This window comes from Anopheles arabiensis, chromosome 3, assembly GCF_016920715.1.
Source record: "Anopheles arabiensis isolate DONGOLA chromosome 3, AaraD3, whole genome shotgun sequence".
NCBI lineage: Eukaryota > Metazoa > Arthropoda > Insecta > Diptera > Culicidae > Anopheles > Anopheles arabiensis.
In genome coordinates, this window is record NC_053518.1 from 19,041,861 (window position 1) to 19,069,297 (window position 27,437).

The 27,437-nt window shown below is 46.6% G+C and overlaps 3 protein-coding genes across 3 annotated transcripts in view; all 3 read right to left on the reverse strand.

Moving 5' to 3' along the window:
• Nucleotides 1-1,872: 1,872 nt before the first annotated feature.
• On the reverse strand, nucleotides 1,873-7,516 carry LOC120904561 (D-3-phosphoglycerate dehydrogenase). The gene is made up of 6 exons (XM_040314654.1): nucleotides 7,228-7,516; nucleotides 7,045-7,095; nucleotides 4,767-4,921; nucleotides 2,822-3,174; nucleotides 2,524-2,742; nucleotides 1,873-2,434 (listed from the first exon to the last, which is right to left on the reverse strand). The coding sequence occupies exons 1-6, from the start codon at nucleotides 7,309-7,311 to the stop codon at nucleotides 2,298-2,300; spliced, it is 999 nt and encodes a 332-aa protein (XP_040170588.1). The 5' UTR covers nucleotides 7,312-7,516; the 3' UTR covers nucleotides 1,873-2,297.
• A 1,664-nt stretch (nucleotides 7,517-9,180) lies between these two features.
• LOC120904562 (cytochrome c oxidase subunit 6A2, mitochondrial-like) lies at nucleotides 9,181-9,783 on the reverse strand. The gene is made up of 2 exons (XM_040314655.1): nucleotides 9,607-9,783; nucleotides 9,181-9,529 (listed from the first exon to the last, which is right to left on the reverse strand). The coding sequence occupies exons 1-2, from the start codon at nucleotides 9,716-9,718 to the stop codon at nucleotides 9,273-9,275; spliced, it is 369 nt and encodes a 122-aa protein (XP_040170589.1). The 5' UTR covers nucleotides 9,719-9,783; the 3' UTR covers nucleotides 9,181-9,272.
• A 2,790-nt stretch (nucleotides 9,784-12,573) lies between these two features.
• LOC120904563 (E3 ubiquitin-protein ligase MIB2) overlaps nucleotides 12,574-27,437 on the reverse strand; it is a 57,942-nt gene continuing 43,078 nt past the window's right edge. Inside the window, 5 exon segments of the mRNA XM_040314656.1 lie at nucleotides 12,574-14,040; nucleotides 14,043-15,612; nucleotides 15,697-16,345; nucleotides 16,417-16,718; nucleotides 20,411-20,750. Coding sequence (XP_040170590.1) covers nucleotides 13,234-14,040; nucleotides 14,043-15,612; nucleotides 15,697-16,345; nucleotides 16,417-16,718; nucleotides 20,411-20,750 — 3,668 coding nt within the window. The 3' untranslated portion in view covers nucleotides 12,574-13,233.

The following is a 27,437-nucleotide window of genomic DNA, read 5'->3' on the forward strand; positions in this document are numbered from 1 at the left end:
AGACAGCAAAATAAGTTGATAAAATAAAATATTTAGTTGATTATATATTTTTATTGAAATATTTAGAATTTGCATTAATAAAATGAACAAAAAATTATTTTTGGCTTTCCATGGGTTTATTTTAACCCATACCAAGAAAACATTAATAGCACTTTTGATAATAATATCTCATGAGTTAGCAGACCAAATTTGACACCTCTAACAGTCGAACTCCTAACCGTGATGGCCAAAAAAGTGAAGCAACTTCGTTTAGTAGAAGCGGGCGCGATCAAAGAACGGCAGCCCGTAGCGTCTAAAATGGACTCCGTGGGGCAGTTTGAGGACGTCGTAGAAGCCTGTTCCGGCATCTACAACATCCTGGAACTATTAGACAACAATCAGAGCATCGAAAGAATGCAAACGTTTTACCACAATTTTTATAAGACTTATTTTGCGTTGTTTATATATTTGTATGTCTATATATATATATATATTTGCTATTTGTAATACAGGTTGACAGGTTGGGGCGGTCCCGTGGTACAGTCGTTAACTCGAACGATTCAATAACATGCCCGTCATGGGTTGAAGCCCAGCATGGACCGTCCCCCCGTGGACCAAGGATTGACTATCCGGCTACGTGGTAATGAATTAAGTATCGAGAGCCTGTATAGGCCGGCATATCCGTGTAGGACGTTACGCCAAATAGAAGAAGAAGAATACAGGTTGACCCATACAAATGGGTCGATTGTCTACTTCTGTGAAATCCGCCTTCCGCGACAAATGCTTTTTTAACGCTAAAAAGACTATCTTCAAATGAATGCAAAAATGGTTGCAAAATCCCAAAAAGGATTTCGCCTTTCTAGAATATTTGCACGTTGGAATTAAATTTCAAACATAAAACAGATTTGTCATGAAAATACGGTGTTCTGGCAAAAATAAACCAAAATTTAAATCACCTTTCCAACAACCTCTCCTCGGCGGGCGGTATCAAGTTCCGGAGGACCCTTTTGAATGACTTGGATGTGTTCAGTACACAAGAGGGAACGCAAAATAGCACAAGAGCGATTTTGAACTCTCGTCGGTAGATTCATTGCAGTGTACCATCTCTCCTCCGTTGTCCTATTTGCAGCAATTTTACCGCAAATGAGTCTGCGATCAGCAAGTGGGTGAGGGGTGATCTCTCGCCTTACCTACTGAGAAACCCGATTTCCTTGGAGACCCTCCTCCCGTTCTGATTTAGTCTTTTAAAGGCATCGTCTCAATGGGAGATAGCTTTGAAAACGATGCCAGGATGTACATACATAAGTAAGTGTAATAAAAACGGCAACGAACCGTAGAAAAAAGCTTTCGAAGCTTCTGCATCTGTGTCTTTCTGTGGGCTCAGCCTTAGCAACGATTGAAGCTGGCTAGACACAAGACAGGAAAAGATAGAAATCACAAAGAAATAGGAGAAAAGCGCGCGAGCGCGCACCCGCTATAATACCGTGTTGATAACACAATTCGAAGGAAAGTTTGCAGAACGGTTACCAAGAAAACAAACCTGTAAGCGGCTGATGAAACTCGGTCACTAGGATGCGATTCGTTCGGTTGGTTTAAATTGAATTTATCGCGACTGTTGTTGCATGTCTTCGGCTTGCTTTGGCATGTTGTGTTGCAGTTTTCGCTTCCAAGTTTCATAGCAAAACCGCCATCAGCTTCATAATTGGCTTCAAAATGGTCGCACAGCGGCTGTTGTTTGTCTAGGTTGGGCTGGGACTTACCTTCAGCAATCGGTTATTTAATATTGGCAAATTGCTAGGTCCTTCTGCTGCCTCCCTATTTTCGTGTTTGCTCTCAGGTTTCTTTCCGCTTCAAGGGCACAACGCAGTGGAAGCGCATTCAACCGATGGAAGATAAATTAGGATATTACTTTTTTATTTTTTACTTATGTGTTCCTGTCTATTTCCGCTTAGCCAAGCAATAGGATCCTTTCCCATGACGGCGTACAAAAAAGCTCTCTCTTTTTTCTGTATTTGTTCGTAATGTGTGCCCTTATGGTTACAATTTTTGTCACTTTGTGCGTGTGTGTGTGTCCTTTCCCATTTGTCAACTTTTCCTCGAAGTTTGGTGTCAAATTTCCCGGCCCTGCGGTCGATTTCATTAGTATTTGGCGGAACAGCAGCAGCAGCAGCAGCAGTGTAGCGCCAATGTGCGGCAGCCGCAACCGATGACGTCACAACACCGGCATCGACAACGTGGGAATGATTGATTTGGCGTCCGCGGGCTTGCCGAAAATAGCCGGCTTTTGTAACAAAGTTGCCGCCTCGGTTCGATTCGATTTAAAACACATTCTTCAACACGTCCCGATTCACGACACCGGCGTACTGCGTGTAGACGGTCGATTTGCCCGTCAGGGCGATGAATTGTTCGGCTACCTCGACGGCGACGCGCACCTGCGCCTCGGACGTACTGGCACCTGTGGGGCGGTAAGAAGATTGAAGGTAATTAGACACGCTGGTGCGCTGGCCGTGGGGCGGAACGCCCAAAGTCACACTCTCTTCTTACCCAGGTGAGGCGTTGCGACCACCTTCGGGTGATTGATGAGCTTCCGAGTGGTGTCCGATTTCGGGGGCTCCTCCGGGTACACGTCGACGGCGGCCCCACCACACTGGCCACTCTCGAGGGCCGTCACCAGGGCCGCCTCATCGATGATGCCACCCCGGGCGACGTTAACCACCCGCACGCCCTTCCGGCACTTGGCAAGGGTAGCGGTTGAGATCAAATCTGTCAAAGAGAGAGAGAAAGAAAGCCGTTTTTAGAATCAATTCCTTTTGTTCCAGCATCAACAGAATCGCGTGCTTACTGCGTGTGGCAGGAATGAGCGGCGTGTGGACGGTGATGTAGTCGGCCAGCGGCCAGATCTGCTCCAGCTCCATCTTCTCGATGCCGGCCGCCTTCGCCTCCTCGGCCGTCGTGATCGGATCGAACCCGATCACGCGCATCCCGAACGCGTTCATGCGTACGCCGACCTCGCGCCCGATGCGACCGAGCCCGAGGATGGCGAGCGTCTTGCCGTACAGCTCCGAGCCGGAGTACAGCTTCCGGTCCCAGCGGCCCTCCTTCATGCTGGTGGCCGCCGGGCAGATGGGGCGGGCCAGCGCCCCGATCAGGAAGCACGTCAGCTCGCACGCCGAAATCGAATTGCCACCGGGAGTGCTGTTTGGGCGAGGGAAGCGGAATGAAAAGTTAGTTTGTGGTTGGAAGTGATTACTTCCATTGAGAAGAGTTGAAAAGTTGCTTGTATGTTTGTACTACTTGCAAACCAACTTGTGGTATTTTCTAATGGTAATGGTGTATTTAGTACATTTTCATGCTCAGTGATTTGAATCGGAATAGATTAGAGGATATTGCAATTTGAACCTTTAGCTCACTCTGAAGATCTTCAGATACACTAGATATGTGCATACTGATTAAGAGTGAGAGAATGAGTTGAATCCTGCAAGTGCATATATGGATTCAACTGTACACGTAGAATTTATACAGGGTGTACAGGGTCTTTTGAATAGACACCGCTGTCTACCACTTGATCACACCGTCAGATGGTGTAAGTTACTCGGTCCAATAAATAACCCAATAATCATCATCAATTGCACAACTGTCAGATTCGGCACGGTTTATTTTGTTACGCAAAATTTTGCAAAAACAAAACGGATTCAAACACATTACTTTTATTCAAGCACGATGTAGTATAAAGATCAAAATATTATTTTTTAATACTGCAACAACCAACTAACTAACATGGTCACGACATTTTCTGTAGGTGATCATGATGATCGGACCGGTTTGGTGGTACAGTCGTCAACTCGTACGACCTAACAACATGCCCGTCATGGGTTCAAGTCCGGAATAGACCGTGCCCCCATACGTAGGACTGACTATTCTGCTATGGTAACAATAACTCACTGAAAGTCAAGCTCATTTCACCAAGTGGGTACAGGCAGGCCTTGACCAACAGAGGTTGTTGTGCCAAAGAAGAAGAAGAAGATCATTATGATAGTCATGGGAGATGTACGGGGCGTGCGAGTGGTCCCAAGCAACAAAATGAGCATGCTCAAATGCTTTATCATTTTACCCAACAGACCATCAAAGCGGACAGTGCGAGAAAGCATGCTCATTTTGTTGCTTGGCATTCTTCGCCAAGTATGTTCCAATAATGTCATGATTATCATAGGGAGAAAATGTCATTGCCAAATGAGTGACCAAGCGTTGGGTGCTACAAAAAATGTCATAGGCATGTGATAGATCCACCAACTGTTTGAGTCTCACCCCTGATCATCACGGCGAGCTAACTTGAACTTCGTTTCAGTGATTAGTGTTGGTGACTGAAACAATGACGTTTGGCAGCACTATTTACAAGCCAGAAAAAGTCATGATTATGCTTGTGACGGCATTAAGCTCAGCTTGTCAGTTAGAGTATCGCGTTGGACTCAAGTATAGTCGGTACAGAGAGTAAAGTATTTGAATCTATCAGGAGTGAGTCACGACTAACGAGTAGGCAAAGAGAGAGAGAGATAGAGGGAGAGAGCAATGATGTGTATGATGTGAGATGTGTAATCTTGCAATCTTAGATTTTAGCCGATTGTGTCTAAAAAATGTGGTATCTTTTGGTGTTCAAGGCATTAAAGAGCATTTGTTGAGGGTTTGTTGTATAATTAAAAAAAAAAACGTTCACATTCATTCCCAACACTTTTCACTTCATCACACACACACACACACACACTGTCGCTGGGCAAACGTTCGCTACTTACTTCAGCACCAGCACGTTGTTTCGCGTCGCTGCTTCGATGTTGATGTTGTCCACGCCGGCACCGGCACGTCCGACCGCCTTCACCCGACCGGCGCCCGCGTCCAAAATCTCGGCCGTAATTTTCGTGTCCGACCGCACGATGAGAGCATCATAATTCTGTCACAATAAACAAAAATCGTCGAAAAAGTCGATTAGTTTGGGATGATGGAAATCTAATTCTTGATGGTAGTCTATCTATCTCGTCTCGTCCAACTCATCCCCCCTTTTCGTCTTCTTCCTTATCCCCAGTCACGCATTACACGCGAATATTTCATTCGTCAAAACGGAAGCTTTCCGGTGGTGGTAGTTTTCCGGAGAATGAATTCGTTACGGATGCGCCAGCGCGGAAAGCAAGGACTCCTACTACGGGTTGCTCTGGGGGTCATTCGCGGGTAAGGCAGCTCTTGTTTACTACGGACTGTTTAGCAACCCCGCGGGGCGCGGCTGCTCGTGCTGCTCGGCCATTGTGGCACGGCGGGAAATGGTTCGATTAAATGTTGACGCACGCCTCATTCATTTGGTCGCAAGATTAATTGCGATGGACTGTGGGAGTGGGGTTAGGAGAGTGCGGGAGGAAAGGTGGGGGTCCATCGTGGTGTTGATGGGCATATTACGTGAGGGGAGAGCAAAAAAACAATAAATGCGTGCTCAATTGCTCAAGGATACGATTGAATGGCGTGTCTGGGCGATGATGATTTGGTTTTGTTGTGGATGATGAAGTGAATGAATAAGGGGGGGATAGGTGGAAGTAGGTTTGAATGATATGATTTAAAAATAGAGCTCGGATCGAACTATATTTAATATCTAGAACATGGCAACTGGAACAAAACTAATCAGCGAAATTATTTTATTTGATGCCGTACAGCTTTAATAGCACGATAGTATTACACAATTGAAGAGTTCAACAACTGCTTCTCCTTTATAGTATCTTTCGCATAAAATTATTGACAAAAAGGCAATAAAACAGATCTTGTGATAAGTTGGACAAAAGAAAGATTATACTAATTAAATAAAAATGAAAAAAAGGTTCTTCAAAATAAGGATTTGCGTTTTGCTAAAGGATTTGATCGGCTTAGAAAAGGGCCTAAAATTCTATGACGATTTTTTTGCATTACTGGTCCAGCTGGAAGGCAAATTTGAGTCCTAGGTCAGCTAATTTAAATTCTACGGAACCGAGTGAAATGAAATGCCGAAATTCACGCAAACCAGAAGTTAAAACCGGAATTGTTATGTCCTCTGATGATCGTTTTCACTAAAATCGCTTTATGATGGTACATAAAAAGCTAGCAAATCTTTATTACCGGACATCTTTTGATTGCCTGAGTTGCACTGGTTCAATGAACCGTGGTTGGGAGCCTGTAAATGAGTGCTAATGAGTGAGGGTTGCAGAGAAAATACCAGCTAAAATTATCAAAGTGATTTAGTGCTAATTTGAATTAAGGTTCCAATGAAAAATACTAAAACAGTGAATGAAACCTAAATAAGAGAGGTTTCGTGCAAAGGTAAAACAATCTGTAAGGATTTATTTGAAGTTGTACTTAGTGGTTATGTTGAAACTACCTGTATTATAACGAAATTTAATACCAACTGAAGCTAGAACATTTAGCAGGTAGAAGCAAAGTTGAAAATACTCTAAACCCTTTATACTTCTCGCTAATTACCCTTAGTATCGCTTAAAATTAATTATTATGAGGCCCTCAATGATATCAACTGAATGAACTAGAGTATTATTCCTAGACTTAAGAAGATGTATTAAGGTCGTAAATTAAAAAGCAGGTGTTATAAAGGTAGACAATCTTTCCGAAGCAATACATACATTTCTTAAATTTGAAAGAAGATAAGGAATTTGCTTGATTGCTACATTATAAAAATTAAAAATTAAATACATCTGATTTGATGGCATATTTTCTTGAAGTTGCCGTAACAAAAAAATCTTTCAAGCGTGTAGTTTTATGATAGTTATTAACAATATTGATTCCATTTTTTCATTTCAAGCTCTTTTCTTTTACTCAGATTCTAACGGTATTCATAAACGCGATCTAGAACTCTCCCAAAGGTTTCAGCTTCTAGACAACCTTCAGTCTATGCAGTAAGGCCAAACTAGTTGTATCCAATTCTTCAATTAACTCGCTTCTCGAAGCCCTTCCGCCCCATACACGCGTGCTCTGGAGCTAAGGGAAGCTTCAAGATCCGGCTCCTCCGTCCGCGCACTAGTCTAAAGCGACCCAGAGTACACTCACCTTAACCTCCTTAATCAGCTCATCCTGTGACAGCTTCAGCTTGTAGTCAACCTGCAACAATAGCAACACCATCCCACAAGGAAAGGATAAACGTATTTAGTTACACTTCATAGGAACCAGCACCATGCATGTAATCAGAATTTGGAGGATTCCCGTTTTAAAATGGCACAAAACACTACTCACTTGAATGCCATGGTCTTGCAGCAGCTTGACGCACGCATTGTCAACGGCATCGCACACTAGCACACGCTTAATATCAACTGGCATTTTGGGAAAGGAGCGGTTTGTATGTGAGAGAAATGCCTTTCAACTGAACTACACTAATTTCGTTCCTTCCAGCAAAGGGCTGCACAACACAACAAAGCAAAACACAACTGCACCGGACGCACTGTTCCAAACGAATAGCTGGATCGCACAAGCTGGACGACGGCGATAGTGCCACCACTCAAGGCTCACGACCTCAGAGGACCGGCCACACTATCTCGCTTGCACGAGCACAGCCAGGGCTAGGGAAGGCGCGTGAGTGCGAACGAGCGCGAACGAACCAGAACGAGAATGAAACGAGATATCGCGCAGACGAGTCTAGCCCGCATGTAATGGTGCACTTGTAACAGGCCCGGCTCTAGGCGTCATCTCTCGCTGTACGCGCACCAATACTACCGTGGCGACGATCGAATGATCGAGCGTAGGAAAGATGAGCATGTTGCTGTTTACTTAGATGAAGCGAAGATGCTGCTGCGCGACAACATCGACGAGGAATCGACCCGGTTTGCGTGACGTCCTACGTCCCGGGCCGGTTCTAGAACGGGTGGGCTTGTGTGGGGACGGGTGGGAATAAATGCAAAGGGTTCTGCTGCCCGGTCAATACACAGGCAGCACGGTTCAATTACGCCGCTCTTGCACCGGTTACTGGTACCGGTTTCCATGCCCACCATGGCGATGAAAGTGGGCGTAGCGCATCCTGTAACGGCAAAAGTCTCCAGTAGATTGTACAGTAGATATGTGGGAAGGTTACAAATGGACAAAAAGAAATATTTAATTATACTTACATAGTTGGAGTTAGAACTGTCCTCGTAGTGTAGAAAGACTCGGTTCACCTAAATGTCCCCTAAAACTTATTAATATTTCCGACCAAACTCAATCATCATTTCCCACTGTTCCAACCGTCCGCCTCTCACCAATTTCTAGTTGCCAGGGCCAGGTCAGGATCGTTCACAATCCCCATCCACGTGCCTCCGCCCGCTGCCTGAGCCGCCAAGAGGACTGAGCTCGCGCTCGCTTATCATTGACAGCTTATCGGTCTGTGGCTACGTTTGTTTACCACCCGTTTACATGACGATCGGGATGACGGAAACTATCATCACCTCCGGGAGAAGACACGCGTACCATGTTGTCAGGGGGCAGAAGATAGGGAGTCGCAGCCGCCGCCGCCGCCGGTGTCTCGTGAATCACACGCATCACTCTCACTGCGGCGTGTTTTGCCCGCTCGCGCGCACTCCTTATCTTGGGTACGACGAACCAATTCTCTGGTCGCCCTGGTGCGTACTCTGTGTACACAAGCGCTTCTCGACCGTACATAAGTTCTCCAGGAAAGCTGTATCTTGGCATTGGCCAACAACACTTATCGGTTGGAATGCCATCAAGTGGTCCCTTCGCCTCGAGGCTGGTTGTTACCTGCTGCTACTGCTCCTAAAGGAGATGATACAGGGTTTCCCACGATTTATTGATTGGTTCCCATCAATTTTTGGTAGGTTCCCATATTGTTTTGGTGCGTTCCCATGATTTTTTGGACGTTTGCCAGATTTTTTTGGTCCAATTATATTGATATCCAATCGGAAAATACCAATAAATTATGGGAACGAACCAAAAATCAATGGGATACGACCAAAAAATCATGGGAATGCACCAAAAAATCATGGGAACTGACCAATAAATCGTGGGAAACCCTGTAAGATTTACCATGGTGATGGCAAACTAATGGTTCTTGTCTCCTAAACAGTAGACTGATTAAAGGATTTTGAAGGGTCTGATTAGACTGCTAATGATTTTTGAAGCAGTCCGACAACATTAATTGCTCAATAGAAACCCTTGTTATATGCTCTCGTGGTAAAAGAAGTGAAAAGAGACTAAGAAAAGGCCATTTTTTTCTAACTGTGAACAGTTTATCCGTTCCGATGGCTCAACATAGTCAAACAGATTCACCAAGTGTGCTACGATATCCTCTTGAATTACTTTTCATATCCCGTCGGCAGTGCGTTCACTTCCGGATTGTGAAAGAGCGTCTTCACTCCATCCCGCCACGGGTAGCGCTTGGTGCGTATGCGAAGATACTCGTACTCGATGAACTTTGGACGGGACCGATGCGCATGTTCCTTCTGGTGCTCGGTGTACGTGTTCAGCGCGATCAGCCCTACGAGTGGCATCGCTACCATGAAGGTAATTTTCTTCCAAAACTTGTATCCACGGGATGACGAGGGAGCAGGTTCTTCAGGAGGAATGGCGTTAAAATGGGAAGTTGCACTGAAGGTATTGGGTATTCATCCCACTATCATCTGCACTTACCCGGACATGGAGGACAAGGAGGAGCTGTTGGTGGATTGAGACAGAACGTCCGTCTCAGGAATAAAGTCGCCATATTGGAGGTTCGTGAGAATCGAGACAAACTTGAGGACATCTTCCTGTTGGATGGATGTGTTGCAACTAGGATGGATGTTCGGGAAATGTGAATCCAGTGGTAGTTTTGGAGATGTCAAAAAAGACGCAGTAACCATGGATACTACTTCACCAGACTCCTCAGTTGTCCATTTCTTTCAACGGTGCCAATGCTTGCCGCATGTCAAGTGTTTGTTGCCATGGCAATGTAAAGCCAAGGATGGGTTTTCAAAGCATTCCCCAAAAACAAACCACTCAGTGCCGCTCAACAGCTCAAGCGAGGACGGTTGTGAATTGTAGTAGGGAATTCCAGTTCGTCGTCTGTAATTTGTTTTGCATCAATTCAATCCAAAATGGCGGTTCGATTTCTTATCATCAGAATCCACGGTAGGACACATCCAGCATCGAGTATAGTGACCTAAATCAACATCAACCACGTGCGCACCGATGCTTATCAATTGCCAACAGGAATGCTTTTCCTGTTGGAAATGCGCACAGCAATATAAAAATCATTTTGTAAGTCTTTTATCTTTTTTTTTGTTTTTTCAATCATATTTTCCTTTATTTTATACAAATTTGCTTATTTATCCATTTACATACAATTTGTGTTTGTTGTGTTTGTGTGTGTAGTAACGATTCAGGGGGTTATTACAAATGATTTAATATTAGCGTTCATTGGGCTTGCTTTCCTTCGTTTGCCTATTTTCGCCTATCACACCGCTTATCGCCTTATCACCATTTGGTTGGTGCAGTGTACTTTATCGCTTTCTCTCCCTAACTATACTATATTTTTTTTTGGATTTGCTTTTCTTTTTGCTTGTTTATTTGTTTGTTTTGCATTGTGCTATTTTGTTAGTAGCAGCGCGCGCAACTTTTGCATTTTTATACTATTTATTTTTGTGGCTTAAATTTTCAGACATCTTGCGGAAACGGGAACATATTTGCTATAGTCACGGGAAGTGTGTGTGGGGTATTCATTTACCATTTTTTTCGTTTTTCGTTGAGTGCGACAAAACACATTTACACACATCCACACGCACCGAAAATCGATCATTTTGAACATCATTTTTTTATTCTCTTTTGTGTTGTTTTGTTTTGTTTATTTTTGGCTGTTATCATTTTTTTCTGATTCGACAGATTGTACGTAAATATCTATCACAAAACAGATTGGTAATTAACGTATCTCATTACTGCTTTTATCGCTTCTCGCGTGCACATTCAGGTTGGTAGTAAATTTCACTGCCTGCTTACACAATAATAATCTCTTGCTCGTTACAGAAAAACACAAGTTTGCGCTTGCAACACTTTCCGGGATAAACATTTTGTTAGTACAACAGTTGGAAAACCACTTAACGAGCAATTTAAAGGCAAATTTTCGTGTTTTTTTTTCAATGTCCAGCTTGTACATCAAAGCGACAATGCTGTTGTTCTTCGGGAGGAGCTGTTGGTAGCTATTATTAAAAAAAGATATAAATCCTAACTATTTTTCCACACCTGCAACGGTAGTGGTGGTGATGGTGGGTTTGCGCTGTTTATTTTGTCCTAAAATTCGCTCATTATCAAACTAAACGGACTCTTGCTAGCTTCACCAAAAAGACGGGGAGCATTCAACATTATTACACCTATTGCACTGTTTTGGCTTATATTGCGCTCCCGAAAACAAAGCAGCTGTAAACGGTTGTACAAAAAAAGCTACAGCAGTCCTGCTTCTGGGACCACTACCACTACCACCCAGAATGCGTGTTTCCATCACCAATGTGCAGTTCGCATGCTCGTCTCATTCGATTCGATAATATGTGATATAAAAAGGGTTCAACAACGGAATAGAGATTAATTTAAAAAAGCTACCGGGTTGTATCTGTGAATCTTCTCTCCCCCTCGCGAGTCAGAGTCAGACACAAGTCTTCTGTTAAACTTTTTTAACACAACAACGTACAACAATCTTTGCTGCACGATGTGTGTATGTGTGTGTGCTCCATTTACTCCAACAAAGCTACAATTTCACAAAACGCTTACACAGTGCGGGGATATACTTTCTTGTTCGTTATATTTTGCGTTCGCTTACAATCAGTGTTAACGCCTTTGTTTTAGTTTATTTAACATACATACTGTTAATTTTTCGCTTCCACTTTCCCGCAGAGACGGATTTTATTTTTATGAAAAAGGAAAGAAGACAAATTTTGGCATGGTTTTGACTTAGCTGAGGCAGTGAGTGTGAGAGAGAGAGAGTTTGTTTTTTTTAATAAAGTGACACAATTGTGTGTGTGTTTTTAAGCAGTTGTGCGTATTCACAAATGATCTGATGGTACGATATATTGTGCAAAAACTAAACACGTAAATGAGAAAATAGTATAACAAAACAAAACCACAAAACACACTTACTGGGGAACATAAAACTGGGCAATAATAGTTTGCAGTGGAGCAAAAGTCGCAAAGCTATCCTCAAGAAAAGCATTAACTTCATGCTGCAGATGTTGAACACACTCTTTTACAAGGCTGGTTGTAATGATGGATCACGCCATTGCCGCGGTATTTACAAGCGTATCAATGTTTTGTGCAATTGCGTAAGTGACACTTACAAGCCCATCGAGACGAAAGGTGCGAACAACAACGAGTTTGACTGAGGCGGAACATTCTTCTCACATTTCAACTCCATTCTTTGCCATACTTTTTAGACTGTTTGTGTTTTTTCTTCTTTAATTTCGTTTTTTAATATACGCAGGCAAATTAAGCTATTAGTTATCTAACAAAAAAAAACAAACAAAACTATGTGTGCAATAAACTAATTCGTCCCTTTACGCGTCGTTAATGATAAACCGATCACACCAACCACACACACACACACACACACACACACACACACACACACACACACACACACACACACACACACACACACACACACACACACACACACACACACACACACACACACACACACACACACACACTATAGGATCATGCTGATGCGCTGTGCATTTTCGACTATCGGGGAACCATTTGTTCTATCGTTGAACACATACACACTTTACATTTACATTTATATATATATATACCTATTTATATATAACACACATACCGAAAACGTTCTATTTACACACGGTGAGAGAGGTACACACGATGGATATATGGGGGATGGTGGTGGTGGTGGTGGTGGTGAACGGGAACTAAACACTAGACGCCCGCGCGCAACCCTCTCCCTAAACAGAATACGAAACAGGACTAGGCTTTAGGAAGTAGTGTTTGAAGGGGGCGACGACACTTAGTGCGTCGACACCCCACTCTCTACACGCTTTGGGACGTTTTGCTGCGAGACGCACGGGACGCTGTGTGCGTATATGTGTGTGTGTTGGTGAGTTTGGGTCGGTTTTGTTTAGGAAATTGTGAAATAAATAGTGAACACTTACAAATTAGCTGACATTAGCATTCTCTCCCTTTCGCCCTTTCGATTCTCTAGCCTATAATGGTTCTTGTTCTATATCTTGTTGCTTTTTATCAAGCGCAAATTACCCTTTTTATGCTTCACCCTAACCGCTCCTAATAAAGATTAATCTTTTTCGTGATCGGCTTCCGGCACATGTGGCAGATCTTGAGCGTTTCCGCACACTTGGAGCAGGAGCTGTGGCCGCAGAGGAACGCCACGTTCCGCCGGCGCTCCATGCAGATGCTGCAGCAGTGCGTTTCCTCTATCTCCATGATCTTGCTCTCGAGGTAGCGCAGCCGGTCGGCGGACAGCAGCCGGCCGTCCTTCGAGCCCTCGAGCGGGCAGCCGGCGGCGGTCGTGCGCCGCTCGATGTGCAGCCCGCAGGTGAGACACTTCTTCATCCGCACGCCACACTCGGCGCAGGCGATCTGGTGCTGGCAGGGCTCGAACACGATCAGCGCGAGCGTCTCGTTGCACACGATGCACTCGCGCGGCGCGTCCGTCGGGGGCAGCGGCGGCTGGTGGAGCAGCTGGTGCAGCTGATGGGCCGGCGTCGTCGGTAGCGGCGGTGGCACTGGCGGTGGCGTTGGACTAGCGGAGGACGCAGCACCGGCGGCACTGGCGGGTGCAGCGGGCGTTGGTGGCTGGGGCACGCTCTTGTCCTGCACGAACTGCCGCGGGCTGTTATGCTTCGCGGCGGCAGCGTTGGTGGTAGTACCGAACATGCCCGACAGATGGCTGGACCCGCCGCGGCACGGCTTCATCATCGGTTTCGCGAACATCCCGTGATTGGGCGGGATCGGGGCGCCGGTGGCGGAGGCGGGCGAGTCGCCCATCGCGGGTGATAAGGCTCTGTTGGGTGAGTGGCGCGGGTGGAACGCCTGCACAAACACGTCGTTGCCGAAGCTACCGCTGACGTTCAGCTCGGTGGAGGTGTGCGGGGGTGGCTGGGGTGCTGCGCCGTGCTCCGACTCATCGCCGTGACTGCCGGCCCCGAGGACGGCGGGCGGTGTGACGAGTGCACCGGCAGTGGTTGCGTCGCGGGCGGCTGCTGCCGCCGCTGCCGCCGCATGTCCCCGGTTGCGGCGGGCAGGGGTAGGGGATTGCTGTTGCTGCTGCTGCTGCTGCCGCCCGCCGGGCCACTGGAGGAAGAGGATGATGGTGGAGGTGGTGGCGAGGCGTGCTGCAGACCGCTACCACCCGCTAGGCCGTTCTCGAGCGCAAGCGATCCACTGCCGGCAGCGTCCGCAAGCTTCTCCACCCGCCCGCTGCCACCACTCACCGCCTCAATACTCGGCGCGGCGGTGGTGGAGCCCGCGGGAGCAATGCTCATCCCCTCAAAGTTGCACAGCAACTGCTGGGTGTCCTCCTCGGCGTTGGGAAGATTGCGCGAGCACGACCCGCCGACCGCGGAACCGAGACCGTGGGCGACCGGGTAGCTCGTGGAGATGACGGGACCGTTCGGGGCGGCGGCTGCCGCCGCTTCCCGTGCCAGCCGCGTCCGCTCGTACTCCACAATGATCTCCTTGATCTGCGGACTGCCGATCCAGTCGAGCACGCGTGCTCCCTTCCGGTTCACGTCCAACGGGCAGCCCTCGCTGGCGAGAAAGCACAGCAGCGCGTACATCAACCGATGCTCGATCACGATGCCAGCCAGCGACTGGTAGATGTCGTGTATTTTCGGCGCATCCGTCGGCGACACGTCGTGCACCAGGTTGCCCTTCTTGATGATGCACAGATGCATCGCGTTGTCGCCGTCCTCGTCGCGCGCCCGCACGTCCGCGCCCAGATCGACCAGCTTCTCGATCGCGGCCGTGTGGCCCTGCGACACCGCCAGCAGGAACGGCGTCTGGCTGCGGTTGTTGCGGATGTTTATGTCCGCCTGGCCCTCCTGCACCAGCACCTCGATGACGCGCGTGTGCCCGTTCAGCGCGGTCAGATGCAGCGCCGCGAACCCGTCATCCTTGCGCACGTTCACCAGCTGCCGCGCCAGGCGGATGATGTGGCGCGCCGCGTGCACGTTGCCCTTCAGTGACGCGTGGTGCAGCGCGTTGAAGCCGCGATGGTTGCGGATCGTCAGGTCGAGCGTTGGGCAGCTGCAGAGCAGCTCCACCACCTCCGTGTTCTCCTTGCCGATGGCGTCGTGCAGGGCGGTGTCGCCGTACGCGTCCTGCATGTTCACGTTGGCGCCGAACTCGAGCAGCACCTTCACGCAGTGCGGCGGCTTCTTGTGGGCGGAGATGTGCAGCGCGGAGCAGTGGGACGAGTTGAGCTCGTCGATGCTGGCGTTGTGCTGGAGCAGGACGCGCATTACCTCCGGCTGGTTGCCGAACGCGGCGTAGTGCAGGGTGGAATCACCCTCCTTGTCCACCACGTTAACGTTGGCGCCCATGAGGATAAGGTATTTCACGAGCTCCACGTGGCCCTGGTGGGCTGCGACTTGCAGGCAGGTTTTGCCACCGCTCACGTAGTTCACTGCCTCCGGAGTCATGCTGCAAGTACGGAGAGAAGCATACAAATGTCATTAATACAGGGTTTTTGACTCTAAATGTACAAAAAATTGTCGTTTTTCTTACCATAGCTGACTCTGCACGTAGTCCAGATTACCCTGGGCCGCCTCCCGCACCAGCTTATCCGCCGCAGTACCCCCGGTCAGCCCCGCCAACGGTGCCATATGATGCTCCTGGTTGCGCTGATTGCTCAGATCCGCCATACTGTTCGATCGTTCTGTCGCCGCCGCATGACACGATGACGCCAGCTTGACGCACTTCGGATTTACCGTCCACGCCATATCGTCATCCAGCTGCTGGACGCGCAAATCCCCATCGCCGTAGATCTTGATCACCTTGCCCGGCTTGCCCAGCACGTTGTGCATCGTTTCGATCCACTCGCCGTGCCCCTTCTGCAGATGCTGCATCTTGGCCGGGTCCGAGATGAACGTCACCATGTCGCCCACGTTGAAGCTGTAGATCTTGACGAGCGCCGCCGGATGGAACGTCCACCGGTTGGCGCAGCCCTCGTACTGCACCCGTATGTCGCCCTTGTCCGTGATCCGGTGCACGATGCCGACCTTCGTCAGGTATTCGGCCATGCGCGGATTCCATCCGCCGTGGCCCTGCTGCAGCATCTTGAGGCGATCCTCCGCGATCGCCACCTGCACCCGGTCGCCGACGTAAAAGTGCGAACGCACCGGCGGCGAAACCGGCTGCTGTTCTTCCGGTTGTCCTGGGGAGAGGAGATGATGCAATCGGTTAGGAGATTCGTTTATAGTTTGATTTTAAAAACCGCCAACCTACCTAATACTGGCATGTGATCTTTGTAGTAATATCCGCCGACGGCCGGCTGCACGTACCGCAGATCGACGTTTCCCTTATGCCCTAACCGATACACGTTGGTGGAGCCGGAGGCCCACGCTACACTGGCGACGCTGCGACAGGATTCGTTGTCCCAGCCGCGAATTTCCATAACACGACCAGTCTTGCCCGGACCGCCGTCCTGATTATTCCATTCCCAGTCGGGACCGCGCGTTACTCTCGCACCGACAAAGATGCCTTTTAGCTGTATCTTGGCTGCGCCCTTCCGCGGTGGCAAACGGATGCTGAAAGAATGATATGAAGTTTGTCAGTACGGTGTCATTATATATATATGGAAGGATGGATGATCGTGGCACGATCTTCGTAGGATATGGAACGGAAAGAGACAGGTAGTGTTTGGTGGGCAAGTGAAAGAGAGAAAGAGTGATGCATGTGTACGCACAAATCCCGCGCCGTAGGTAGCCCGAAATTCCACACGAAAAAACCTAAGACTACCTCGCACAGAGACGCTGGAAGGGAGAACCCGTGAACGGGAAATGCCTGCCTAGTGTGTGTGTGTGTGTGGTGCGCCTACCGGCGCCTTCCAAAACCCCAGTTGACCATCTGGCGTTGGTTTTCCAACTTTTCCTGTTTTACTTTTTCCCACAACAATCACGTGTGGTCGTCCAACAGCTGGCAGGACCTCTTCCTGGGGATTTCACCAAGGACCCAGCGCTTTTGTTTTACCGATGGGCGCCTACAAGGTTTCATTAGCTTTGAAATGGCAATATCCTTCCGCCGACACGGAGCGTTATGTCCGGTTTTGAAAATCCCCCAAGAGCATGCATCTTCCACGAAGAAGGTGAAACTCTAGAGAAACAAATAAACCTTTTTGTCTGATGAGATGATCGTCATTATTCAGACGCACGCGCTGCGCGGAAATGCCTGCGAACAGCAGGAAACAAGGATGATGCTGCAGGGTAAGGAGCGGCAATGGGCGAAGAAATTGCACAAAAAATGGGGAATTTTGGATGAGGTTTTTAGGGTGTCGCTGCTGCGTTTCGCTTCATCCAGTAGCAATAATAAAAAAAACCCTTTAGCATCATTACTGAAGACATCCGTGATGAAGTGCAGTGGTCTCCAACCTCTGACGTGTTAACAGACTCCTTGGAAGAATTGATTTTTGAAGAGAAAAGCTCATTTCAATGTTTTACAGAAAATGTTCCACAAAGTAATATACATTTTGAAGAGAACGTATTTATAACAACCGCTTTGGAGGATCTTTATATCTTATTATCATACATCCAATTTATATCCTATATCCAATTTTGGAGGAAATTCAAAATAATACAAAACTAGATAAATTGAAATATTGATTGTTAAAACTTTGATGTAAGACAAAATAGCGGAAATTCAATATAAAGTATAAATTCATGATGCTTTAGAAAAATCTCCAAAAATATGTAAATAACTAACAAGAGAAAAAACTATGAACCTTAAAAAAGGAACTAAAGTAGGACACAAATACGAATACTTCTTTACATCGTTAAACATAAGTTGATCTGGGGACATTTAATAATTTTGCAACATGAGCATTATCTGCTATCACTAATTTCAAGTAATTTTTTAAATTTGTCAACTACCTTAACCCTACCATCCATCCGCCCGCACGAGCACGATGGCAGTGTGGCGCAATTTAAGCAAGAAGAGTGTGGAGAGCACTGTTTTCTCTGAATATATTTTTGAGGATGTTAGCAATTTGCAAAGGCTTTTGTTTTCTTTTTCATGTTTTTTATGATGTTTGAATTTGTATCAATTTTCAAATAAACATATTGCTTGATCTTGCTTAATTTGTTTTTGGTTATCGACAAGGTTGTTGGGTTCTCTCTTTAAATTGAAGCCACATGACAAATCAAGAGATAAGATATCGAAAACTATAAATCCGCGGAGGACATAATAGCAACCGCTAATCGTGAAGTTAACCTTTCAAGAACGAATCCTTCGCGTTCTGACCTTGCAAGGTTTTTGGCTGACAGGCCTCGGAATGTCAATTAAAAAAATCGACACACACACAGAGCCGATTCGTTGCTCTTTTTGCGATAAAAGGTGCTGCAACGGTATTGGAAGAAGTGTTCGTACTTCTTTCCCCAGATTTGTTCTTTTTTGTTCCATTTTGTTTTGAAACATCGTAGTTTTTTTTTCTCGATTGTTCTTTACAGATGATCATGAATATCTTTTTTTCTGTTTTTGTTTCATTCAAAAACACGATCGAGTCGCCTTTTAATACGTGACGTAAACACGACGGAGAAACGATGATTCTCATCCCTGATCGTTAACAACTGACTGCAGCCAAAGTAGGACCGAAGATGAGCAAAAGAGCCCCTTGAAACAGTCCCCCACATGAACGCTCATCCTACCCCCCGCCACCACACTGCGCACAAACTCCGATAAGGTGGCAGAAGCTTGTTATTTGGGTCTTTCCCAAAGGCACGGCCGCTGCTCTGGCTGGACGTGAAGAGGAGTCACTAATGAAATACAAAAAAACCGGAGAAATAAAAACATCTAAACATGGGGCAAGCATCAAGCGCTTGTGGGGTGTGGGGTGTGTGGGGGTTTATGATTTTTGCGATAACCTGTCTGTGTGTGTGTGTGTTTGTGTGCGGTTAAACGTTACACGTGTGTGTAGTAAACCAGTCTGCAAGAATGATGTGTTATGCTTCCTCTGCGGGGACAGTCACCCCGCGGTGAGTGAGAAGAATTGGGGGAGAAGAATGCGATCTCCTCGCGATCTTTCGTTTGGTGCCGACATTTTTGTGCGCTGAGTCTCAACACAGCCCGTCCCCTCGGGGATGAGTAAAGCGAGGGGACCCGAGGTCTTTTGTATGTTTCAAGCAGAAGGCAACAAACTGCGCCACACGGTGCCCTCGAGCTTGAATTTTCAAATCAGCCTGTAAGACGGTAAAACTGCGATCGTATAACTATTATATTGCACTCTGCTCGTACGTACACACGTGCGCGAGTGCACGATCGTTGGTGTGGTTTGATGTGGGTGGGGTGTGAGCAGAAGCAGCGGAGGAAATAGCTTTACATGGCCTCAAAACGTCGGGAAAACCCTTCAGCACACAACTACGTGGGACAGTGGCGGAGTAGCGGCATGGTTTCAGGTGCTCTCGGTAGTGACTGCATGCACCATTTTAGCGAGGCAGCGTGAGTGCGAGACCGTAGACGAGACTCCGTAAAGCCATCGCCCTTATACATGAAGGGGGGACAACATCACACCATCATCAGGGGGAGCAGTGTAGCAGTGTAGTCGCAATGGCGCATGGTTCATTAGTTCGGTCGATAGTTAGTCAATTTCCCTAGCGGGATTGCCCATCGTTGTACTGTGCCATGCTGGCGAACCCGCAGCGGTCACCACGCCAAGGTGACACAATACATACACACACATACACACTTCACCAGCCGACACTCCCGACGACGCTGGGGTGTCGTAATATCTTTAGCAGTCATCGGGCGCAGCAATTAAAATGGGGCCACAAAGCAAAGCAAGAACACACGGTGCTTCCCATTTTCCCCCAATGCTTCACCAGTTCAGCTCCAGAGACACCGAGTGGGGTCAAGCCGACCGAACGGAAGGGCTATTGACCGATGGCCTCAAACGAGGCCATCCAATCGCGATTGCTGCGTTTTCGGGGACTTTTTTTGTGGGGGAAATCATTGAATTTGGGGAGAAGTTTATCTGGGGGATATTGTTTGGGTATTTAGTTGGTGGAGTTTTGTGGCCCCCTTTTTTAGTAGTTGAACTCATTAGATTTGGTTCTGATACATTAATGCAGAATACATTATAGAAATGAACCTACGTCCGGATTCTCTAAATTGAGATATCTAAAGCCTGATGACTTCAACTTTTGTAGGACCCAAGAACCCAACCAAAACCATTGTCTCCTGCTCCTACTTCACCCAGAATTGGTAATGAGAAGAAGGGTTTGCTACTTACCCGACCGAGTTGGCCGTCTGGAAGCGGATGAACGGATGCTCGAGGTCGTGCAGATCGTTCCCGTAGCAGGTCGCGCACAGGTCGTACGAGGCACACTCGGCACACCGGAACCGGATGCCCGCGATGCCCGCCTTGTTGCAGCCGTCGCAGATGATGTTCGGATGCTTCACGCCGATCTGTGCGTTGTCGATCACGATCAGATCGTACTGCTTGTGGTAGCCGACGCGGTAGTTGGTCCGATGGCCCGAGTCCCAGTTCACGACGACCGTTTTGTCTGGCGAGTGGGTCGATCCGGAGCGTCCTACTTCGCACAGCGTCCCGACGTGTCCCTCGCCGTCATCTGGTACATACAATCATACCCAAGCGCAAACAAACGAACGAAACCGAAATTAAACATCTTCATTGCAGGTTGGTTGGAAGTTGAATCATGAGTTAGCACAGAAATTGAAATTACATCACAATGGCCTCAGCCGACGGCGCGGAAGTGGGGGTAAACGGTTGGTTCTCGTGCAGGTCACGCACAAAACACGCCCTCGATTTCTCTTTTCCTGCTTCTTGTTATATTTTTTTTGCCAGACGAAGTTGGGGATTTCCCACTTCCGGCTTTGCAAATTCCGTTGTTCCTCGAGGAACAAGACACACACACACACACACTTTCAAGCTTAAACTTCAAGGGGCGCTCGTCCCGCACCGCTTGCACAATCTGCGTAATTCGTCACGCGGTGGTAAATGTCACGAGCAGTAGCAGGCACGTTTGACGCAAAGCAAAACGCCGACGAAACCGCGGTAAAAACGGTGGTGGGAACACTTTCACTAACAAAGCAAACGGCACCACAACAACAACAAAAGCAAACAACCGCGTGATGATAATAGACACTGCGGACACACGGCCGGCGGACAAATATCGCACCGTCGGTGATCTCCGTCCCTCTAATACACACCACACAGACACACAACGTCACCGGAAGAGATACAAACGTCGCAGCGCGCTCTGCTGTGCGACCCGAACGCGCTTGTGGCTGGCGATCGATTAACGTTTTAACCAACAATCCGCTACATCCGCACCCGGGGAGCTCTTGTGGTTCCGAACGCGCCTGGGCCGCGAACCTTCGGGCTCTCACACAGTGTGCTCGCGCTGTTCTCTCTCTCGCATTGCGTATTGCTGCCGCTGCTGCCACTTCCAGCCACAAGACGCGTGCGATGACGCGACGGTCTGGTCATGAGACGACGAACGTCGTAGCAATCACATTGCGTGCGTAGGACCCCTTTAACGCCGCGTAGATATACGCGAGCGGGAGAGCCTCTGAGAGAGCGTGCGGTTGATGATCACGTTGAGCTTCCCGGGTGGAGTAAACGGCTAGAGAGGAGCTCAAGAAACCACGCGTCTTCTCTGTCGGAAGGAAGGAAATAAAGGGATCCAGCAAACACACACACACCAGAAAGGGCACCTCACGTTTGAAAACAAAAACACTCAAATACGAAGGTGCCATCGTGTACGCTACACGTAGGTAACGCGCGAATCGTCATCAATCAAGCGCGGGGTGGAGCTGGAGGTTGTGGAACACCCTTTAGAAGTGTATGGCCGGACTGTCTGGTTGCGAGACTTCCATTCTCCCCCTTATTTGAACTAAATTGCGACCTCACGACTTCAGGAAAGGAAGGAACGCAAATGACGATTGTGCGCTTTCTTAGTGCTTCTATGCCAGGGTTGGACATCAGGGGAAGGATGGTCTGGGGGCTCCTGCAACACATTAAGCCTTCGGTTGGGTTAGGTATAAAACGACCTTACAGACACGTGCGGAGAGCTTGAGGAGGAATAAAAGGCAAACGTCATCAATCGATCCGCGTGTGTTTAGCCTTCCACCCACAGGGCGCGGGAGTCTCTAGGCCAAGGAGGAATGCCGGGCCCTATCTCCAACGTTTTAACAGAGCGAGAGAGGGAGTGAGAGGCTCTCGGAAAAGTAGAACCAAACGAGGCCTATTTTAATAGGGAAGTAACACAGTAGGTCTTACAAAAGTAAGACAGTAGGAAATAGTGTGCGGTTCTGAAGGAGAGTACCTTTGAAATTTACTTCAATCTTTTTTGGGGGGGGGGGGCTTTCCGACCGCTGAACACAACTGATCGCGATGACGCGATAAACGATAAGTAGATTTTGAGAATGGCGGACGGACCATGGTGTACATACTCTTTAATGATTTTTTGTAGTCACAACACATACACAAAAAAAACTCAGAACAATAATGGATGAAACGGATCTGCAAACAAAACCATAGAGAGGAGCCGCCGCACGTCATCATCGGTGGGGGTTTCTCATTGCGGCGAATGCGCGTCATCGCGGACTTGAAAGGATGTTGTATTGGGTTGTCAAAAAAGTTATAGCACCTTTCGTATGGCTGCAAAACTTGAGAGAGAGAGAGGTGTAGTAGTGTCATGACTTCAGGATTAGTAAAAGTGATTAATCATGGCAGGAGAGAAAGCAGTCTTGGGGTTTTTGTTTTGCGTTTTGTTGTTTACTTTTTTCCAGCATTAGGTTACACTAGCGGGCGTGTACTTGTGGTTTTAACAAGGGCTTTTTCCGTTAGTGATATTCATCAATGGAGAAGTGTCCCTTTTATGACAAAACTAGCAGCAATTGTACAGTTTAATGGATATCTATAAATAACTTCCATCGCCGAGGATTTGATGGAAATGAAGACTTCAAGAAGAATTGCAGCAATAACTGGAGCTGTAAAGAAACAGCACTTGAAAACGTCACTCCTCTATTAATCGATGATCTCTCCCCATCTGTCACAGTTGATTGAGCATGAGTCGATTAATTGTTGCATCGTCCAGAAAAAAAAACAACAGCAAAAACACTGATTTACTCTCATAGCTCACACGATGACCAAGCAGGATAGAGTTTTTATCAGAGAAGTTCAGGGAAGAACAGGTCTCTTACCCCTTCCATACCCACCTTCATATCCGCATTCTCTCGCTGCGCACCCTAATGCGCACTCGAACGCGTAGAATGATGTGATTATTTTATTCCCGTTAATTTCAACTCCTCCGCGCATTACATGTAATTATTTTACATCGTTTCTGTGGTGTGATTTTCTTCTAAAATTGTGCAAACCCAACGAGGAGGATGTATGAATCGTTGTTTTTTTTTGTCTAGTGTCAACGTTGTGTTTCGATCATTTGCATTACTCATGCACGCAGCAGAATACCCCCGGGGCCCAATGTTAAGTGGTCTGACGGCCAGACGGTCTGTTTGTTTGTTGTTGTTGTTGTCTGGCATCTTTCGGAGAGTTTGGACCAGAAATCCCAGACAGTCAGATACAAAGCAGCATACAAAGAGATCTGTCTGTTGCAATTGCAGAGTTGCGTTGCGTGCGAGTGTTAGGCAGCGCTCTGTCAGACAACAAGAATTGTAAGTCCCTCCAAGTCATCGTTTAGATACATTTTTTTTGGCTCATGATTGCATGTGATTTCCTTCAAACATTTTTGTAATAGATTCCAATTTTTGTTTTATTAAATGTTGCTCCCGTGGCTTGATGTTCGTATTGATTCTAGGCCAGGGTTCAAGAAGATGTTTGGTCAAAAGAGCGAATTTTCATTTTTCCATAAAATATTGGATGTTTTTTACATAGTGTCATGGCAGTTCTATGAGACAAGCAACAGAACATACAGAGCTCCTTTCGAACAAAGTCATCGCTGACAGAGCGCTGCCTGACATTTACAGAGCGTTTGCCTCAGATGATTAACGTTAGTGCGTCCGCTTCAGATCGGATCCATGGTCACTGCATCGTTTCTTTGTGCTTATCTAGAACGTTCAGCGCTTGTGCTGGCGGGTTTTTGTCGCTCCTACCCAATTCTTCCCTTTGATAAAGTCTAACACCCATGGCCAACGCATTGCTCGCATCCGTTGCAGTTGTAAGGCAATACAACAACAGCAAAAAAAAACCCAAAAAAATCGAAGCAAACAGAAAGTGATTTGTTGTTGTTTTTTATCACATGTTAAACTATGTTCCCTTTCTATGGTAGTGTGACCGGCTGGATGGAAAAGCCCGCTTATTCACGGCCGCTATCGCCAAGCGGAAGATGATGCTAAATGCATTCACAAACATAACGCGCGCCGCGCAGAGAAAAAGGGAAAATCCCTCGCACATTACCAATCGTATTTCGATGAAACATCCTCTGACTGTTCTGAGCAAAGCAGAGAAAGATCGGAACTTTAAGGGATCCACGAGCTGTGTGCTGTTGTGTGTGTACGCTCGAAACTATCCCAAATAAAGAGGGAAACGGAAAATTATCAACAAGTTTTGCTGCTCATATCCTTCGCCCTTCACATGTGTTCCAACAAGTTTATGCTTCCCCCTCTGCGATCGATCACCATCATCGCCGCCATACGAAACATATTAAGTGAAGGAAGGCACTAGCGCAAGAAAAAAGGAAAGAATGCGCTCGTCGGTGGGGGGGGGAAAGGCGGTAATGTGAGCGCGACATTACCCCCTCGACGGTTGTTGGCACGCGCGCGCGCTCGCCCTTTACCAAAAGCGCGCGCGACACGCACATAACAACACCACGATGCGTTTTAAAAATAAATCTTTTCCAACACTATTTTTAGGTCGTCGATGACGACGGGCCCCTTTTTCTTCCTTTTTTTTTTTTTCATCGCCCAAAGGCTAAGGGGAGCGCAGGACTTAAATCAAGTTTTTGAGCGGAAAACCAAGTTTTCCTTCCCTTGTGCTTCGGTTTGTGCTGGGGGAAAGAAGCAAAGGATGCACCACTGTTATGCCGTTCCTGCTTCCGGTGTTTAGTTTTTCGGGAAGGATTTGTGAGCTCTACCCAACGAACGGAAAGGAAAACATATACAATCCTAAGACAGGGAGAGACCGGGTGAGGGTGCTACTGCCAGAGGGCCCGTGCGTCGTGCACAGAAGCGATTGCCTGTGCGTGAGTGTACGTAATGTGTCTTTAATGAATCTTGCGAGCAGCGGAGCGACGATGGGCCGACGACGGCGGCGTCGTACGTGAAAACGTCGTGAAAAAGGTAAATGACACCGCGTTCAGCAAACCGTCTGAGACACACAACCGTCTTGCGTGTTCGGTTCTCGTGCGCGCCGTGTCTTCCGTGTTCCTTTTTCCTCTCCCTGAGGAGCGACAGAACATTCTCGTCCGTGTGAGTGTGCGTATGTTTCGTGGTTTTGATACGATACGGGGTGTGAAAAAGAGCAATCTTTTCCCCTCGGATTTAGGGTATGTGTGTGGGATATCGTAGACAGGGGAGCATCTTTCTGTTTGGGGGTGTTTTTTCTTCTACTCAATAGATTAGATGCTTTGAACATCACACATGGATTATGTTTTTCATTTGTGTGATGTCATTTTCGGCGTCGAAAAATACCATGCTGGTGTGACGTTTGAGGATCCAAAAATCAAGGGCATTTTAGGAGACGATGTGCAATTAGTCCAAATTTCTTGAAGTAAACAGTCATATTTTAATTATTATTTTAACCGCAAGTCTATTTATTGGGATGAGACAACACTTTTTAAGCTTTACATCCGACGCTTTGATGTTTAATGCTATTGAAGATCACGTTTTTGCGCTTGCATAACGTTTAGTCTTTCGAGGCGGTGTTAATACACTGTGGAAATCCCATGTTAAGGTTTGTTTACTTTTCGGTGACTACCCTTGGCCCAAAATTAGCATTTTTGGCAGCTGTTTCTTCAACATTAGTTGGTCATAGTTGTACCTGTTTGATAGCAAATTACTACGGACCATAAGATATATTGTCATACCTCTCATAGATGTCCCTGTCATGATATTCACGTATAGATTCTAAGGCCAAGATTTGAGCATTTTCTGTGTCCAGGGAAGTAATAATTCCTCATAACAAAATCGCAAAAAAGGACATCCTTTAGCCAGCACTACATTTTCAGGATTTATCATAGTTTGACTATCATAGTATGTATGCACTTTGAACCGATAGATTCTTTGATAAAACGGCATCAAACTATAAATTGATAAATGTTAAGATAAAACGGCAAATATAGAACAATTCATTAGTAGGTTATGCTTGATTTGAATATTTGTTCGAACAACAATTTCAACAACTAAACACCTAGATAGTTTCTTAGTCTCACTCTTTTCCAACATTCTTAGGGATAATCTGTTAGTTTTGCGTGTATAAAGTTTGATTTCATACTAAAAATTAAAACTGTCAAAGATCCTAAAATATTAAATAATTTGAAGAAGTCATCAATTGAAAACTGGCGAAAGAGTCTGAAAAGAGATCAAAGCCTCTCTAAGCAAGGTGTTCAAAGAGCCTGCAATATCTAGTTGACATTAATAACTTAATAGCTGCACTTATGTCAATTTGGGAGGTATAATTTTGTGCAATGAAACAAACTGATTTCCTAAATTTGGTAAGAAAAAATAGTTTGTTACACAATATGTTAAACAAGGACTTGTAGATGAACAATTCAAACTTAACAAACGTTCAGATTCAGAACAAGAAATAATTGCTTTAGGTGCGACGGATCCCTTTTACATCCTTTAGTTTGGATAATGCCATCCTTGTGAACTGTGCAACTGGATTCGAAGATACAAAAAAAAATCCCAAAACATATTTGTTTACAGTGTTTAAACCTTTTAAAACAAATCGCGTATCCATTAATTTACGATCTATCCTTTCAGTCGCTGGCCGCCGCTTTATGGCATACCTTCGACGGTTTTATGGCACGGCAGTTTCCGTATGCCGCATGCCAAAACAACGTGTGTCTGTATGTCCGCGCTGGTGTGGCTGGTTGATTATTTTATGTGCATCGACTAAAATATCGTTGCACCACCACGTCAAATATTCATGTGTATGCGGTGCTGTGCTCTGTGTTCGTCGTCCTGCACCAAAAAAACAAGGGGGAGCGAAACAAAATGAAGCAAACAGCAACATAAACCAGAGAGCATTAGAACCCGGGTGTGTGCTAGGTAGGAAAGAGACAAACCACACACACATACATACATAAACATATGCACACAGAAATCCCACT

Excerpts from the sequence above, each read along its gene's own strand:
- LOC120904561 (XM_040314654.1), bottom strand. The coding sequence starts at position 7,311 with ATGCCAGTTGATATTAAGCGTGTGCTAGTGTGCGATGCCGTTGACAAT. Across the intron at positions 4,922-7,044 it reads AGCTGATTAAGGAGGTTAAG|AATTATGATGCTCTCATCGT; the intron begins GTGAGTGTACTC and ends TTATTGTGACAG. Across the intron at positions 3,175-4,766 it reads AACAACGTGCTGGTGCTGAA|CACTCCCGGTGGCAATTCGA; the intron begins GTAAGTAGCGAA and ends TCGCCCAAACAG.
- LOC120904562 (XM_040314655.1), bottom strand. The coding sequence starts at position 9,718 with ATGTCCTCAAGTTTGTCTCGATTCTCACGAACCTCCAATATGGCGACT. Across the intron at positions 9,530-9,606 it reads TCCTTGTCCTCCATGTCCGG|AACCTGCTCCCTCGTCATCC; the intron begins GTAAGTGCAGAT and ends TTCCTCCTGAAG.